The sequence below is a fragment of the Cherax quadricarinatus genome, chromosome 29, assembly GCF_038502225.1.
Source record: "Cherax quadricarinatus isolate ZL_2023a chromosome 29, ASM3850222v1, whole genome shotgun sequence".
Classification (NCBI taxonomy): domain Eukaryota; kingdom Metazoa; phylum Arthropoda; class Malacostraca; order Decapoda; family Parastacidae; genus Cherax; species Cherax quadricarinatus.
The window spans coordinates 27,664,184-27,682,233 of NC_091320.1; the positions used below are offsets into that span (position 1 = coordinate 27,664,184).

General features: G+C 37.9%; 1 protein-coding gene across 1 annotated transcript in view; it reads right to left on the reverse strand.

Moving 5' to 3' along the window:
- Positions 1–18,050, reverse strand: part of Not1 (CCR4-NOT transcription complex subunit 1) — a 462,156-nt gene that overhangs the window by 396,628 nt on the left and 47,478 nt on the right. Inside the window, exons 6-10 of the mRNA XM_070089800.1 lie at positions 14,524–14,780; positions 14,083–14,256; positions 9,367–9,644; positions 8,803–9,004; positions 8,445–8,582 (exon numbers count right to left, since the gene is read on the reverse strand). Coding sequence (XP_069945901.1) covers positions 8,445–8,582; positions 8,803–9,004; positions 9,367–9,644; positions 14,083–14,256; positions 14,524–14,780 — 1,049 coding nt within the window. The remainder of the gene's footprint in view (positions 1–8,444; positions 8,583–8,802; positions 9,005–9,366; positions 9,645–14,082; positions 14,257–14,523; positions 14,781–18,050) is intronic.

The window sequence follows — 18,050 nt, forward strand, 5'->3', positions numbered from 1 at the left end:
AATAAAGCCAAGGCAGTGCACACTCATCAAACGTCACTCCACTGATGCACTGTCAGCAGTGGAGTAACACTCATCTTATACTTCCTCGTGTCCAAAACATTGCTGGGACCCATAAATACTATGTATATATTTATAGACAATAATATGTGACTAAGGTAGGTGAAAATGTTCACCTGTCATTGTGCTTGCGACTATCTGAGTACTATTTCAATACCTAATATTAGTGCCAGAACAAAGATTGGCTATGAAATCACAAGAACTACTACAAATTGTAATTATCAGAACATAAAAATTATATAAATTAAAAAGAATGAGAAAAAAAGATATCTCAGTAACACTTCTGCAAGCGACAGTGCTTCATGTTGCCCTCAGGTGAGCAACAAGTGCTGACTTTGCAGCCTTATATCTCCATAAGTAATGACTAAAATTTTTCTTTTTTTTTACATTACTTTGTGTAAAAAAATGTCCTCTTTATTTAAAATATTCAGAGTGCTGGGTGAGAGAATGTAGATCTACATTTGGACAGTTAAGGAGTTAAATTAACAATTTTTAAATTTTGTGTGAAGCTGGCCAAATTACCAACTTCTGATCACATTATTGGGTAGTTGAAATAGGTTTCTTGCACTCAATCATTAGAATGGAATGAATACTAGAGAAATAGCAATAAGTTGGCTGACTGGAATGAAACTGACCAAAAACTGGGCTCAAAGCGGGAATTCGCAATGCATAAATATGGCCGAGACCAGTAACTTTGCGAGGAGGTAACTCCGTAAGTTTTCCATCAAATTTTGTACTCATGGTTTCATTACCTTCATATATTTCATTACCTTCATATATTTCATATATGAAATATATGAAAAAAACTTTTTTTTTTTTAAATCTCCAACCCTGAGAGCAAGTTTCAGATCAATGGTTCAGACCCTGAAAGGGTCTGAATCACAGTTGTGTAAAGTGCTCCCCAACCTCCAATTTTAGAGGTGCATAATTCCTTAAGTTTTAAAACAAATTTCACATTTTTTGGTGTCATTACCTTTAAAAAAAATCTTTACCATCTCAGATAGCTTTTGTGTTGTTGGAGGGGAGGGGCTACACACTGAAGGTACTTTTAATTTCAGGAACAGTGATAGTGAAGGGGTTAAGAAGCTTGTGTTTCATACTAATTTGACAGGACAGTGGTACATCAAGTTGATATTACTGTCCACTTGAGTTAATGAATAGCTTCATCCTCTTCAGTAGTAAGATATGTGTTGCACTTAGAACTGAATCATAAGCTATTTGACTATCCTAACAATGATTAAGATCTTACCTAGAAATGTGTCAATAAGAGATGGAAATTTAGGAAATAAAAGAAAAAAGTACTGTTTGCCACTTGCTATAACAAGATTAAAAACTAAACTATATTAACCCTTTGAGGGTCAGTCACATACAAGTACGTATGTCATTGCAGCCAGGGTCGGTCATGTACTTGTATGCCTAAATTCTAGCACCTTCAAATCTAGTGGAAGAAAGCTGGCAGGCCTACATATGAAAGAATGGGTCTGTGTGGTCAGTGTGCGCAGTATAAAAAAAATTCCTGAAGCACACTGTGCATAATGAGAAAAAAGAAAACTTCGACTGAGTTTTTGGTTTAAACCAACGACTTTCTAGTGAATTTTCGTATGGTACTTATGGCTGTATTCTCGTTTCCTTGGTCTCATTTGATAAAATGGAAGATATATTACAGAATTAGAGATGATTTTGATTGGTTTCACGATGACAAGTACCTTGAAATTGAGCTCAAAGTAGCGAAAATGATAGATTTTTGACGATATTCAAGAGTAAACAAATCAAGCCATGCGTCCAATACACGTCAACTGGTGAGTCTGATATTCTTTCATAAGTGCGCTAATATCATTTATACCGTTTTTACAATGATGCAGTAATATACCTAACTGAAAACTTTCTATTTTCTGTGAGAATAAAAATTCAAAATGGAAAGCAAAAGTAATGTAAGTGGAGCCTAGAGACATGATTAATGAACAGATAAAATGTCATTTTAATGCCATGAATGTCTGTCTTGTTTATTCTGAACCCTATTTCAAAATTGGCATCTTTTGAAATCTGTGTGAAATTGCCCAAATTGCCAATTTTTGATCACTTTATTGGGTTGTTGAAATCAGTAAATGGGCAGATTCTTGTACTCAATCGATAGAACAAATGGAGTCCTAGGGAAATAGCTTTGATTTTAGTCAACTGCAACATTGGAATTGGCCAAAAATAGGGCCCAAAGTGGGCGAAATCGCCAACTTTGAGACTGCTAACTTCGCAAGAGCATAATTCCATAAGTTTTTCGTCAAATTTCATACTTTTGGTGTCATTATGATCGGAAAAAGGGTCTCATCATTTCATAAGAAAAAATAATTTTTTTTTTTTTTTTGAAAATTTTTTGACCCTGAGAATGAGTTTAGGAGAGGGCCTCTCGACCCTCAAAGTGTTAAAGGCCAACATAACTATTAAAAGTAAGGTAAGTAAAACAGAAGTTTTGTTAACCACACAGTAAGAATCTATCATATCGAATTTAAATTTAAAAATTCATACCTACAGCAAACATCTAGGAGGTATTACCATCCTGCCAAATGGAAACCTGTCAATGTAGCATCTTGCTACTTCTACTTACACTTAGTCACACTACACATACATGTTTATGTACCCCACCTCCTCTAAGTTTTCATCTATTTTCCTTAATAGTTTTTTTTTTTTCAACAAGTTGGCCATCTCCCACCGATGCAGGGTGACCCAAAAAGAAAGAAAATGCCCAAAAAGAAAATACTTTCATTATTCAACACTTTCACCTTACTCATACATAATCACTGTTTTTGCAGAGGTACCCAGAATACAACAGTTTAGAAGCTTATATAAAGATATAAAACATATCCCTCCAAACTGCCAACATCCCAAGACCCTTCCTTTAACCCTTTGACTGTTTTGGTCGTATATATACGTCTTACGAGCCACCGTTTTTGACGTCTATATACTCAAATTCTAGCAACTTCAAATCAAGCAGGAGAAAGCTGGTAGGCCCACATGTGAGAGAATGGGTCTGTGTGGTCAGTGTGCACTATATAAAAAAATCCTGCAGCACGCAGTGCATAACGAGAAAAAAAAAACTCAGACCGTTTTTTTTAATTAATATGCCGATTTTGTGGTCTATTTTCGTATAGTATTTATCGTTGTATTCTCGTTTTCTTGGTCTTATTTGATACAATGGATAACATATTATAGAAATAGAGGTGATTTTGATTGGTTTTACTATGAAAAGAACCTTGAAAGGGAGCTCAAAGTAGGGGAAATGTTTGATTTTTGCCGATGTTCAAAAGTAAACAAATGATGTCATTCTCCAATAAATGTCCATGTAGCCATTCCAATATGCAGTCATGAATGGGTTGACATTACTTATACAATTATTACAATATTGCAGTAGTCTGCATAACAGTAAATCTTCCATATTTTGTTAGAATAAAAATTCAAAATAGAAAGCTAGAGTAATATCAGAGGGGCCTGGAGACATGACTGATGAACAAAGAAAATGTTATTTTAGAGCCAGGAATGTCTGCATTGTTCATTCTGGACCCTATTTTGAAATTGTCATATTTTTTAATTTTCGTGAAATTGGCCAAATTGCAAATTTCTGACCATGTTATTGGGTAGTTGAAATCGTTAAATGGCCAGTTTCTTGTACTCAGTCAATAGAAAAAATGGAGTTCTAAAGAAATAGCTACGAGTTTCATCGACTGCAACAATGGAATTAGCCGAAAATAGGGCTCAAAGTGGGGGAAATCGCAGATTCGTAAATATCGCCGAGGTCGCTAAATTCGCGAGAGCATAATTCTGTTAGTTTTCCATCAAATTTCGTTCATTTGGTGTCATTACAATCGGCAAAAGATTCTCTATCATTTCATAAAAATAATTTTTTTTTTCTGAAATTTTGCGACACCAGGAGACACCTCAGGATTTGGGGTTGAGACAGTCAAAGGGTTAAAGTGCAAGCATTGTACTTCCCATTTCCAGTACTCAAGTCCGGCTACATAAAAATAACCAGTCTCCCTGAATCCCTTCACTAAATATTACCCTGCTCACACTCCAACAGCTCATCAGGTCCTAAATACTATTCGTCTCCATTCATTCCTATCTAACATGCTCACGCACGCTTGCTGGAAGTCCAAGCCCCTCACCCACAAAACCTACTTTACCCCCTCCCTCCAACCTTTTCAAGGACGACCCCACTCCGCCTTCCTCCTCCTACAGATTTATATGCTCTCCATGCCATTCTACTTTGATCCATTCTCTCTAAATGACCAAACCACCTCAACAACCCCTCTTCAGCTATCTAACTAATACTTTTATTAACTCCACACCTTCTCCAAATTTCCACACTCCGAATTCTATGCATAATATTTACACCACACATTGCCCTTAGATAGGACATCTCCACTGCCTCTAACCGCCTTCTCGATGCAGCATTTACAACCCAAGCTTTACACCCATATAAGAGTGTTGGTACCACTATATTTTCATATATTCCCTTCTTTGCCTCCATACATAACGTTTTTTGTCTCCACATATACCTCAACGCACCACTCACTTTTTTTTCTTCATCAATTCTATGCTTAACCTCATCCTTCATAAATCCATCCACTGACATGGCAACTCCCAAATATCTGAAAACATTCACTTCTTCCATACTCCTCTCAAATTTGATATCCATTTTTTTTTTTATCTAAATCATTTGATACCCTCATCACCTTACTATTTTCTATGTTCACTTTCAACTTTCTACCTTTACGTACACTCCCAAACTCGTCCACTAACCTTTGCAACTTTTCCTTAGAATCTCCCATAAGCACAGTATCATCAGCAAAAAGTAACTGTGTCAACTTCCATTATGAATTTGATTCCCCATAATTTAATCCCACCCCTCTCCCGAACACCCTAACATTTACTTCTTTTACAACCCCATCTACAAATATATTAAACAACCATGGTGACATTACACATCCCTGTCTAAGACCTACTTTTACCATCAAGTTATCTCCCTCTCTGCTACACACCCTAACCTGAGCCTCACTATCCTCATAAAAACTCTTTACAGCATTTAGTAACTTACTACCTATTCCATATACTTGCAACATCTGCCACATTGCTCCCCTATCTACTCTATCATATGCCTTTTCTAAATTCGTAAATGCAATGAAAACTTCCCTACCTTTACCTAAATACTGTTCACATATATCCTTCAATGTAAACACTTGATCTACACATCCCCTACCCACTCTAAAACCTCCTTGCTCATCCACAATCCTACATTCTGTCTTGCCTCTAATTCTGTCAATAATAACCCTACTGTACACTTTTCCTGGTATACTCGGTAAACTAAATAGTCTATAATTTTTACAATCTCTTTTGTCCCCCTTCCCTTTCTCTGCCAATTCCTAGGTACCTTCCTTTTGCACTCTCTCACCACTCTCTTAACCGTTCTTTTACTCTCCATATACTCTGCTCTTATAACACTTCTGCTTTGTAAAAACCTCTCATAAGCTAACTTTTTCTCTTTTATCACACCCTTTACTTCGTCATTCTACCAATCACTCCTCTTTCCTCCTGCACCCACCCTCTTATAGCCACAAACATCTGCCCCACATTCTAATACTGCATTTTTAAAACTATTCCAACCCTCTTCAACCCCCCCACTACTTACATTAACCCTTTCAGGGTCCAAGGCCAAAATCTGAAGTGGTGCCCCAGTGTCCAAAAATTTTCAAAAAAAAGAAAAAAATTGTTATTTTTTCTTATGAAATGGTGGAGAATCTTTTTGTGAAGGTAATAAAACAAAATGTACGAAATTTGATGGAAAATTGACGAAATTATGCTCTCACGAATTTTGATGTGTCAGCGATATTTACCAACTTTGACTTCCCATTTTAGGCCAATTACATTATTCCAGTCAACCAAATTCTTAGCTATTTCACTAGTATTACTTCTATTCTATCGATTGAGCACAAGAAATTGCCAAGTCAACTGTTTCAACTACAAAATAAAGTGATCGGAAATTGGTAATTTGGCCAATTTAACACAAAGTTCAAAATATTCCAAATTCAAAATAGGGTCCAGAATAAACAATGTAGGTATTCCTGGCACTAAACTAACATTTCCTCTGTTCATTAGTTATGGTTTGAGGCTTTACAAATAAATTCCATTTTGATTTTTTATTCACATAATTGCCCTCAGACATGAGGCAGTGGAGATGTCATGTCTGAGGGCAATGTGTGGTGTGAATATAATGCAGAGAATTCGTAGTTTGGAAGTTAGGAGGAGGTGCGGGATTACCAAAACTGTTGTCCAGAGGGCTGAGGAAGGGCTGTTGAGGTGGTTCGGACATGTAGAGAGAATGGAGCGAAACAGAATGACTTCAAGAGTGTATCAGTCTGTAGTGGAAGGAAGGCGGGGTAGGGGTCGGCCTAGGAAAGGTTGGAGAGAGGGGGTAAAGGAGGTTTTGTGTGCAAGGGGCTTGGACTTCCAGCAGGCATGCTTGAGCGTGTTTGATAGGAGTGAATGGAGACAAATGGTTTTTAATACTTGACATGCTGTTGGAGTGTGAGCAAAGTAACATTTATGAAGGGGTTCAGGGAAACCGGCAGGCCGGACTTGAGTCCTGGAGATGGGAAGTACAGTGCCTGCACTCTGAAGGAGGGGTGTTAATGTTGCAGTTTAAAAACTGTAGTGTAAAGCACCTTTCTGGCAAGACAGTGATGGAGTGAATGATGGTGAAAGTTTTTCTTTTTCAGGCCACCCTGCCTTGGTGGGAATCGGCCAGTGTGATAATAAAAAAAAATAATAATGAATTTTTATTCACACGAAAAAATAGAAGATTTACTGTTATGCAATATTGTAATAATTGTATAAATATCATCACCACATTTGTGAATGTATATTAGATCTACCCCGCCTTCCTTCCCCTACAGATTTATACGCTCTCCATGTCATTCTACTTTGATCCATTCTCTCTAAATGACCAAACCACCTCAACAACCCCTCTTCAGCCCTCTGACTAATACTTTTATTAACTCCACACCTTCTCCTAATTTCAACACTCCGAATTTTCTGCATAACATTTACACCACACACTGCCCTTAGACAGGACATCTCCACTGCCTCCAACTGCCTCCTCACTGCTACATTCACAACCCAAGCTTCACACCCATATAAGTGTGTTGGTACTACTATACTTTCATACATTCCCTTCTTTACCTCCATAAGTAACATTTTTTTGTCTCCACATATACCTCAATGCACCACTCACCTTTTTCCCTCATCAATTCTATGTTTAACCTCATCCTTCATAAATCCATCCGCCGACACATCAACTCCCAAGTATCTGAAAACATTCACTTCTTCCATACCCCTCCTCCTCCCCAATTTGATATCCAATTTTTCTTTATCTAAATCATTTGATACCCTCATCACCTTACTCTTTTCTATGTTCACTTTCAACTTTCTACCTTACACACACTCCTAAACTCATCCACTAACCTTTGCAATTTTTCTTTAGAATCTCCCATAAGCACAGTATCATCAGCAAAAAACAAGTGTCAATTCCCATTTTGTATTTGATTCCCATAATTTAATCCCACCCCTCTTCCAACACCCGAGCATTTACTTCTTTTACAACCCCATCTATAAATATATTAAATAACCAGATATATCAGATCCTTATTTAGTTGTAGCTACGGTGAGATTAAGTGGTAGATTGGGCACAGGAAGAATAAAATCAGCAAGACAGAGGTGAAAGTTAATAAACTAAAGGAGGAAGTTTGGGTAAGTTACAAGGAACTTGGACATCTAGCAGGCATGAGTAAGCCTGTTAAGGTAGGAGTGGAGACATGATTTTTGGAACTTGATGAGCTGTTGGAGTGTGAGCAAGGTAACATTTCTAAAGGGTTTCAGGGAAACCAGTTTACTTGACTTGAGTCTCGGAGGGATGGGAACATTTGCAGTTTGGAGGGGCATCTGAACTGTAATATCAGCATACCCCTGGCAAGACAGTTGTACAGTGAATGGTGGTGAAAGTGTTTCTTCTTTTTGGGGTCACCCTACCTCAGTGGGAGATGGATGGTGTAAAAAAAAAATTTATGCCCTTGGTTCTAAAAAAAAGGACCAATAAATGTATTTAAGAAGCAGTGCTAAACCCAGAAGGGTCATACAACACTGCAGGCAGGAATGTGTGGAAAGAGAAATGTGCAAGGGTGTTGAGGGAATGAAAGGAAAGTGTGCAAGGGCAGAGGCTAGTGGAGGTTGGAGAGATTGCAAAAGAAAAAGGTAAATCACAGTTGGTCATATGGAGGATAGTATCCCTTATACCAGTGACCTATTATCTACAAAAATAATTAATAACTACATTTTTCTCTCACCTGAACCAAGCCAAGCACCAAGATATCTGGACAATGTTGGATGGGAAACTTGAACAGCTCCTTGACAGCTGTAAGATGACCAGATTCACCAAGGCAGAGAAGGGTTTCCAGTAGATGAACAGATTTCCATGTTGCCACCTGTAAATCAACATACAGAACTGTGAATTATTTCAATTAGCCAACTATACTGTTCTTAAAATGGTAAATATTACCAAATCAATATTTAAACTACTTGTTTTGTTTCAAACTGCAACTGTAGTAAGTGCATGCAATATCCAGCACCCAAAAACTTTTATAGCATGACTTAACATGGCAGTTTCAAATGCATAACTGAAAAATAAAATATTTCAATATATACCTCTTTGTTATCAAGTTCTGGCAGTGTTTTAAGGCAATCAGTCGACACCAAGATACAAGGAAAATCAAGGAAACAAAATATTTCAGGAGCCTTGAGAATCTGTGTAATAAGATTTAGTTGCTCTTCACTGTTTTTCCACTGGTGATAGAAGTAATCCACAGGGAACACTTCCCACCTTAAGCCTTGGCCTTGAAGAAGACATCTAGAAAGATAATGAAAGATTTAGGTAGATAAACTGTCCAAATTAAAATTTAAGAACCTACCTTTTTTTTTATTATCCAGTGCACTTGTATCACAGTCAAACACTGGCAAGCCAGCAGTTACTGCTGCTGTGGCCCATAATGAGGTCATTGGCTATCCCATTCATGTGTCCTTATGTACATCTTGCTGCTTCCCCACCACAGAACCAGCACCACTGAATGAGTCATCTTGTGACAGAGCTTGCATCCCATTTTTTTTATTCCACAACATATAGACTAACAATTGTAAGTGATAGAAAAATTGTAAAAATAATTCTATGGACAGCATAACAAAGTCTGACAAATTACTAGGGCCAAATCTTACCTGAGAGCAGTGATTAGCAGCTTTAAGCCTTGTCTGTCCTTTACTAAGAATCCTCTGTGATCTAATTTCATAGTTATCTCTTTACTATTAATACTCGGAACAACTTCAAGGAGCCCCTTGATAAAAATTTCTACATTCCAACCATGAGGACAAGAAAGATTTCCTGATCCACCCAAACCCACTTCATTTGCTGGGGCTGTCTGTGACTGGTTGTTTGGGGCCTTATCTTTATTGTCACTCCACAGTGAGCTGGGTGAATTTAGGTTCTGAAGTCCAATCTGTTGGAAAAGTTTGACAATTTTTAATTGTACGAAAAGTATTTCAACTCCACTAAAAGGAATGCATTATTATTAGTAAAGTACTAGGTATAAGCATAAACCTAATGTATATCATGCTTTGTAGCCAGAATATATCAACCTGACATGTTATTTATTTTTTTTTTTTAACAAGTCGGTCGTCTCCCACCGAAGCAGGGTGACCAAAAAAGAAAGAAAATCCCCAAAAAGAAAATATTTACATCATCATTCAACACTTTCACCTCACTTACACACAATCACTGTTTTTACAGAGATGCTCAGAATACAACAATTTAGAAGCAAATACATATAAAGATACACAACATATCCCTCCAAACTGCTAATATCCTAAACCCCTACTTTAAAGTGTAGGCACTGTACTTCCCATTTCCAGGACTCGAGTCCGGCTATATAAAAATAACCAGTTTCCCTGAATTTTTTTTTTTTTTTTCAACAAGTCGGCCGTCTCCCACCGAGGCAGGGTGACCCAAAAAAACAGAAAGAAAATCCCCAAAAAGAAAATACTTTCATCATCATTCAACACTTTCACCACACTCGCACATTATCACTGTTTTTGCAGAGGTGCTCAGAATACAACAGTTTAGAAGCATACACATGTAAAGATACACAACATATCCCTCCAAACTGCCAATATCCCAAATCCCTCCTTTAAAGTGCAGGCATTGTACTTCCCTGAATCCCTTCACTAAATATTACCCTGCTCACGCTAGAACAGCTCATCAGGTTACAAATACCATTTGTCTCCATTCACTCCTATCCAACACACTCATACACGCTTGCTGGAAGTCCAAGCCCCTCGCCCACAAAACCTCCTTTACCCTCTCCCTCCTACCTTTTCGAGGACGACCCCTACCCCGCCTTCCTTCCCCTACAGATTTATACGCTCTACATGTCATTCTACTTTGATCCATTCTCTCTAAATGACCAAACCACCTCAACAACCCCTCTTCAGCCCTCTGACTAATACTTTTATTAACTCCACACCTTCTCCTAATTTCCACACTCCGAATTTTCTGCATAATATTTACACCACACATTGCCCTTAGACAGGACATCAAAACCGCCTCCAGTCGCCTCCTTGCCACAGCATTTACAACCTAAGCTTCACACCCATATAGGAGTGTTGGTACCACTATACTTCCGTACATTCCCTTCTTTGCCTCCATGGGTAACGTTTTATTTGTCTCTTGGAGAGTGGATAAATCTGTAGGGAAAGAAAGGCGGGGGTAGGTCATCCTTGAAAAGGTTGGAGGGAGGGGGTAAAGGTTTTGGGGGAGAGGGGCTTGGACTTCCAGCAAGCATGCGTGAGCATGTTAGATAGGAGTGAATGGAGACGAATGGTTTTTGGACCTGACGATCTGTTGGAGTGTGAGCAGGGTAATATTTTGTGAAGGGATTCAGGGAAACCGGTTAGCCGGACCTGAGTCCTGGAAATGTGAAGTACAATGCTGTACTTTAAAGGAAGGATTGGGGATATTGGCAGTTTGGAGGGAATTCTAAACTGTCATATCTGAGCACTTCTGCAAAGACAATGATTAGGTATGAGTGATGGTAAAAGTGTTGAATGATGATGAAAGTATTTTTCTTTTTATTTGGGGTCACCCAACCTCAGTGGGAAACGACCAATGTGTTAAAAAAAAAAATCTTCAATATGAAAATCCATATACAATATAACTAAGTTTAGCTCCAGCAGAGCTAACTAACATTTCACTGAACCTGCCAATCAACAAAACCCCTCATGCATGAAGTAACTTTCAACAAGACAAGTCCCACCAATGTCTTCACTGAATGAGCCTAATTTCTAATTACCATTTTAAGTCATATTCCACAGTGTCTTGCCTAAAACAACATAAGAATATATAATAACTCATTTTAAATAGATTCTCCCTGCATGGGGAGTATTGCCTTGACACTAGTGAAAGATTCATCTAAGGAATTTGAGTTACCTTTCCCTTCCCTTCCTTGAATCAAACCTGTTTGCCTCCCCATTTCCCAAGTGCTGTATTAACATTAGAGGTGACAGCTTCCCCATAAATACAATAATATAATAAACTATTACAAAATTTCCAAATCAATGTAATATTGTCCCAGTAGAAATATGGATTATATGGAGAGTAAAAGAAAGGTAAAGAGAGTGGTGAGAGAGTGCAAAAGGAGAGCAGATGATAGAGTGGGAGAGGCACTGTCAAGAAATTTTAATGAAAATAAGAAAATTTTTTGGAGTGAGTTAAACAAGTTAAGAAAGCCTAGGGAAAGTATGGATTTGTCAGTTAAAAACAGAGTAGGGGAGTTAGTAGATGGGGAGATGGAGGTATTAGGTAGATGGCGAGAATATTTTGAGGAACTTTTAAATGTTAAGGAAGAAACAGGCAGTAATTTCATGCACTGATCAGGGAGGTATACCATCTTTTAGGAGTGAAGAAGAGCAGAATGTAAGTGTGGGGGAGGTACGTGAGGCATTACGTAAAATGAAAGGGGGTAAAGCAGCTGGAACTGATGGGATCATGACAGAAATGTTAAAAGCAGGGGGAGATATAGTGTTGGAGTGATTGGTACTTTTGTTTAATAAATGTATGAAAGAGGGGAAGGTACCTAGGGATTGGCGGAGAGCATGTATAGTCCCTTTATATAAAGGGAAAGGGGACAAAAGAGACTGTAAAAATTACAGAGGAATAAGTTTACTGAGTATACCAGGAAAAGTGTACGGTAGGGTTATAATTGAAAGAATTAGAGGAAAGACAGAATGTAGGATTGCAGATGAGCAAGGAGGTTTCAGAGTGGGTAGGGAATGTGTAGATCAAGTGTTTACATTGAAGCATATATGTGAACAGTATCTAGATACAGGTAGGGAAGTTTTTATTGCATTTATGGATTTAGAAAAGGCATATGATAGAGTGGATAGAGGAGCAATGTGGCAGATATTGCAAGTATATGGAATAGGTGGTAAGTTATTAAATGCTGTAAAGAGTTTTTATGAGGATAGTGAGGCTCAGGTTAGGGTGTGTAGAAGAGAGGGAGACTACTTCCCGGTAAAAGTAGGTCTTAGACAGGGATGTGTAATGTCACAATGGTTGTTTAATATATTTATAGATGGGGTTGTAAAGGAAGTAAATGCTAGGGTGTTCGGGAGAGGGGTGGGATTAAATTTTGGGGAATCAAATTCAAAATGGGAATTGACACAGTTACTTTTTGCTGATGATACTGTGCTTATGGGAGATTCTAAAGAAAAATTGCAAAGGTTAGTGGATGAGTTTGGGAATGTGTGTAAAGGTAGAAAGTTGAAAGTGAACATAGAAAAGAGTAAGGTGATGAGGGTGTCAAATGATTTAGATAAAGAAAAATTGGATATCAAATTGGGGAGGAGGAGTATGGAAGAAGTGAATGTTTTCAGATACTTGGGAGTTGACGTGTCGGCGGATGGATTTATGAAGGATGAGGTTAATCATAGAATTGATGAGGGAAAAAAGGCGAGTGGCATGTTGAGGTATATGTGGAGTCAAAAAACGTTATCTATGGAGGCAAAGAAGGGAATGTATGAAAGTATAGTAGTACCAACACTCTTATATGGGTGTGAAGCTTGGGTGGTAAATGCAGCAGCGAGGAGACGGTTGGAGGCAGTGGAGATGTCCTGTTCAAGGGCAATGTGTGGTGTAAATATTATGCAGAAAATTCGGAGTGTGGAAATTAGGAAAAGGTGTGGAGTTAATAAAAGTATTAGTCAGAGGGCAGAAGAGGGGTTGTTGAGGTGGTTTGGTCATTTAGAGAGAATGGATCAAAGTAGAATGACATGGAAAGCATATAAATCTATAGGGGAAGGAAGGCGGGGCAGGGGTCATCCTCGAAAGGGTTGGAGAGAGGGGGTAAAGGAGGTTTTGTGGGCAAGGGGCTTGGACTTCCAGCAAGCGTGCGTGAGCGTGTTAGATAGGAGTGAATGGAGACGAATGGTACTTGGGACCTGACGATCTGTTGGAGTGTGAGCAGGGTAATATTTAGTGAAGGGATTCAGGGAAACCGGTTATTTTCATATAGTCGGACTTGAGTCCTGGAAATGGGAAGTACAATGCCTGCACTTTAAAGGAGGAGTTTGGGATATTGGCAGTTTGGAGGGATATGTTGTGTATCTTTATATGTGTATGCTTCTAAACTGTTGTATTCTGAGCACCTCTGCAAAAACAGTGATAATGTGTGAGTGTGGTGAAAGTGTTGAATGATGATGAAAGTATTTTCTTTTTGGGGATTTTCTTTCTTTTTTGGGTCACCCTGCCTTGGTGGGAGACGGCCGACTTGTTGAAAAAAAAAAAAAAATAACTTCACTTCTCCATGTACAGCTTCAGTCAAATGACGCTTTCTGTTTAAATCTTGAATGCAAGTTGATTAGATTTAACGAGCATTGTCTTACCTGCTCAGATGGTAAACCCGTATGAGTTCGAACCATAACACCCAAGACCTTGGCTACAGCTGCTGGGGTTATGGAACTCACCCCAAAATTGGCCAGATTGTTTCTACATTCTTCCACAGTATTGCAGAAACTATAGCCTAACTCTAAGACTAGATCAGCTAATGAACCATCAAGCTGAAAAAAATTAACTTTGATTTTTGAAAGATGCATTTTCAATAATATTCACTGAACCATTAATACAATTTTTTTTAACTTAAACCAATTTGTAAAATTTTACAATATACAAACATTACCAACTTCATATATTTTTTCCATGACTTAATAACCACTTTCATGACCAGAATCTCAAACATGTTAATCTGTCAACCTTCAAGGCCAACTTATAAATAAAACAATATTGTACTATAAAGGAACTATCTGTATGCACTGTGTAAAACTTACAAGATTTTTTGCCATGTTGGCAGGTGGTTCTTGAGTTATTTTCTCCATAGGAATGTCAGAGTCTGGGTAAAGTAGTGGAGCAAGAACCACAGGGACACGTGACCGGGGAAATTCTCGCTGTAGAGTGCTAATGAAGGCCTGCCTCGACTCTTGAGGTAGTAGTGCAGTAGGTGGATCCCTCCAAAGATGAACAATGTGAGTTAGCAACAGGTGCAGGGATTCTGTTGATAGCTCCAACAACTCCCGGTCCCCCGATTCTGAAAAATACAAATTAAACATTCTTAATATATAAGTATTAACAATAAAATCAAGAATGGAAGTACAAAATATCAAAATTCATGATCTACAATAAAAATAGTGTGGTTAAATTAGAAAATACATGAAAAATTATCAAAAAATTATAAAAGAATGAACAAGTTACTTAACCATTCATTAACCCTTAAGCTGCCAGTGACAAATTTATGCCAAGTGGAAAAATGCCTTTGACATATTTTTACCCCAAATTTCGAAGACCTTCAAAATGGTCCCAAATGGCTTGGTTATAACTCCATCAGAGAAAACAGGTCTGTGCCATAGGTGTGAACAGAAATAAAAACATTGACAACTTAAGTAACAAACTAAAGGTTCATCAACAGTCTTCAAGATGCTTCATTTCTAGAAAATATAAGTGTTGAGCTTCATCAAATGCAACTACTTGAGAAAAGAAAACAGGATTATACTATTACTTCTCAACCTGAAATTACTAACTGGCTAAAATTATACTGTGATGTTTACATAGCTCTGATAAGCTGGTGTGCATCAGTCTGACTTTGCCAATTCATTTAGCACGTGAATGTAGCTTTTCCTGCTTGCAACTGAAAAACTTACTTGAGGAACAGAAATAGTGATAGCAGAATAAGTGATATCTATAAATTCAAAAACAACCAACCACAACTACTCAAATACCCTGAGTTTCTCATTTGAGAGAATGAATCTATTATTTTCTTTGTGTATACCAAAACTGTACACTAACAAAGCCATTATTTTGATGGCAAGTTATACAGTCAACCCACAACTAACGGCGGCATTAAGTAATGGTAATTTCGTCTAACGGCGCTTTTTGCCATAGAAAAAATACCTTGACCAACGGCGAAAAACTTAACCAACGACATCAGTGTGCCATTGTTTACAAGCTGCTGTGGTCGGTTTCCATGTGTGCTTCCCACTCATTTTGAATAATTCCACTGTTTCTAGTACTTGTAACAGCTAAATAAGCCACCATGGGCTCCACGAAAGCTTCTAGAGCCAGCCCTTTGGTAAAGGATGTGAGAAACACGATAGAATTCAAGAAAAAGTTTGTAGAAAAATACCAAAGTGGCGGTGGTGGTAGTGATTGTGATAGTGGTAGAGGGTGGTACTGGTTACGATGGTGGTAGAGGGTGGTCCAGTGATTCTCAAGCTGGTCCTAGTGGCATTAAAAAACCAAGAAGGGAGGTAACCTCACCAAAGGACTTGGTACCTGAAGTCTTTATGGAAGGGGATTCTCCTCCCAAGCAATACACAATCTTGAGTCTCCCCTGCTGCTGACACATCACTCATCAACAACTCCACAATAAAGGTAAGTGGCATTTAACTATTGTTTATTTTGCATGTCACATTCCTTTCCATATAAGGAAATGTATATTTCATGTAAAAAGATATTTTTTTTTTCAGACTTTGGGGTGTCAGGAACGGGTTAATTCTATTTCCATTACTATTTCTTATGGGGAAAATTAACTCGACCAACGGCAAGCCCTCTGGAATGGATTAATGCAGTTGGTTGAGGGTCCACTGTATACTGATCCAATTTAACATAATTTTTTTATCATTCTTTGATAAGGACAACCGTTTTCTCACTTGTATAAAGTGTGAATAAAAGTGTCTTTAGAATACAATGTTATTTTCACTGACCTGTAATATATCATATTTTACAGCAAACAAGACACTCGGGTGTCGAGGACACCCCGTAAAGTCTGGCTGGCCAAATTTTTTTTGGGGGGGAAAAAAAAGATCTCCATGGTAATAAAGTTGTGTTAAGCCCGAGGCATTACTTATAAAAACTCAAGTTGATGGTTCGCTCTGCCAGTCAGTGTCATCAACTAAAACACACTACATTTACGTGAAACAGCGATAAGAAACACGCCAGTATACAAATGATTATCTAGATCTGCTAAATCCCAATCCTGAGCTTAAACAGTTCTTACATCTAGAACTGTTAGCAAAATGTTCTTTGAGGAGTTAACCTAAATGGTTTACCACTCATAATGAGCAATGTTCAGCAATGAACAGAGACATGTACAGGTACTCCTCACTTAACAACTGCTCAAACTTAAGACCAGCCCTCTAACCAGTATACTGTATGTGTATTTCTGTTTTTTGTTTTTTTAATGCTTAGTTCTATTTTAATATACGTACTAAAAACGCTATAAATGGCATCAAGGCAATATTAAAACAATATCTAAAGATGGTTGACACAAACCCACTGTATGTACAGTATGCTTGAAATATCAGTAAGGGGTAGCTCCTCGCTTAATGTCCAATTCCCTTACCAACCTACTCTTAGGAACGGAACTCAAGTCATTATGAGAGGAGTAACTGTATTTCCCTTTGTTCTTACATCGCTTGGGTTTTCAAATTATTAAGTACAGGATCACAAAAACAGTTACACAAAATATTATATATAGTAACATATGTGTAAATTACCAAGGATAACCCAACCAGCAGACAAGTGAATTATTTCCATTGGGGTCCTTGCTTTCCATTGTTTGTTGCCGAGTACTGAATGGTTCTTTAGTTTTCTTGTGCTTGGCAGTATTTTTGTCTTCAATATCACTCAATTTAGCTGCAACTGAACATTTGCAGGACACTATCACTCATGTGAGTAACTTTTAGTACATGAATTGGACTTGGCCATGTTCTCTTTCTACTCACTATCTGGATGCATGCAAGTGGGTGTGTCTACAGCTAGGACTGCATATTCATTTATGATGGTTTCTTGGGAGTTTTTAAAAATATTTTATATTTATGTTTTTAAGTTTATTGATTTCACTATTTAATAAGAGTACATCTGTACTGCAGTGCCTGCACTTTGTAGGAGGGGTTTGGAATACTGGTTGTTTGGAGTGACATCTAAACTGTCGTATCTGAGCACCTCTCCAAAGACAGTGATTATGTATGAATGATGGTGAAGTGTTGAATGATGATGAAAGTTTTTTTCTTTCTTTCTGGGTCACCCTGCCTCAGTGGGAAATGGCAAACGTGTTAAAAAAAAGAAACTGTGCTGCAACACAACCAAAACAAACTTGCAGTGTGCAAATGGCAACTTCTGTGTATAACTACCATATACTGCAAAGGTTAGTGGACAAGTTTGGGAGGGTGTGTAAAGGAAGAAAGTTGAAAGTGAACAGAGATAAAAGTGAGGTGATGAGGGTATCAAATAAGTAAAGAAAAATTGAATATAACACTGGAGGGAGGAAATATGGAACAAGTAAATGTGTTCAGATACATTT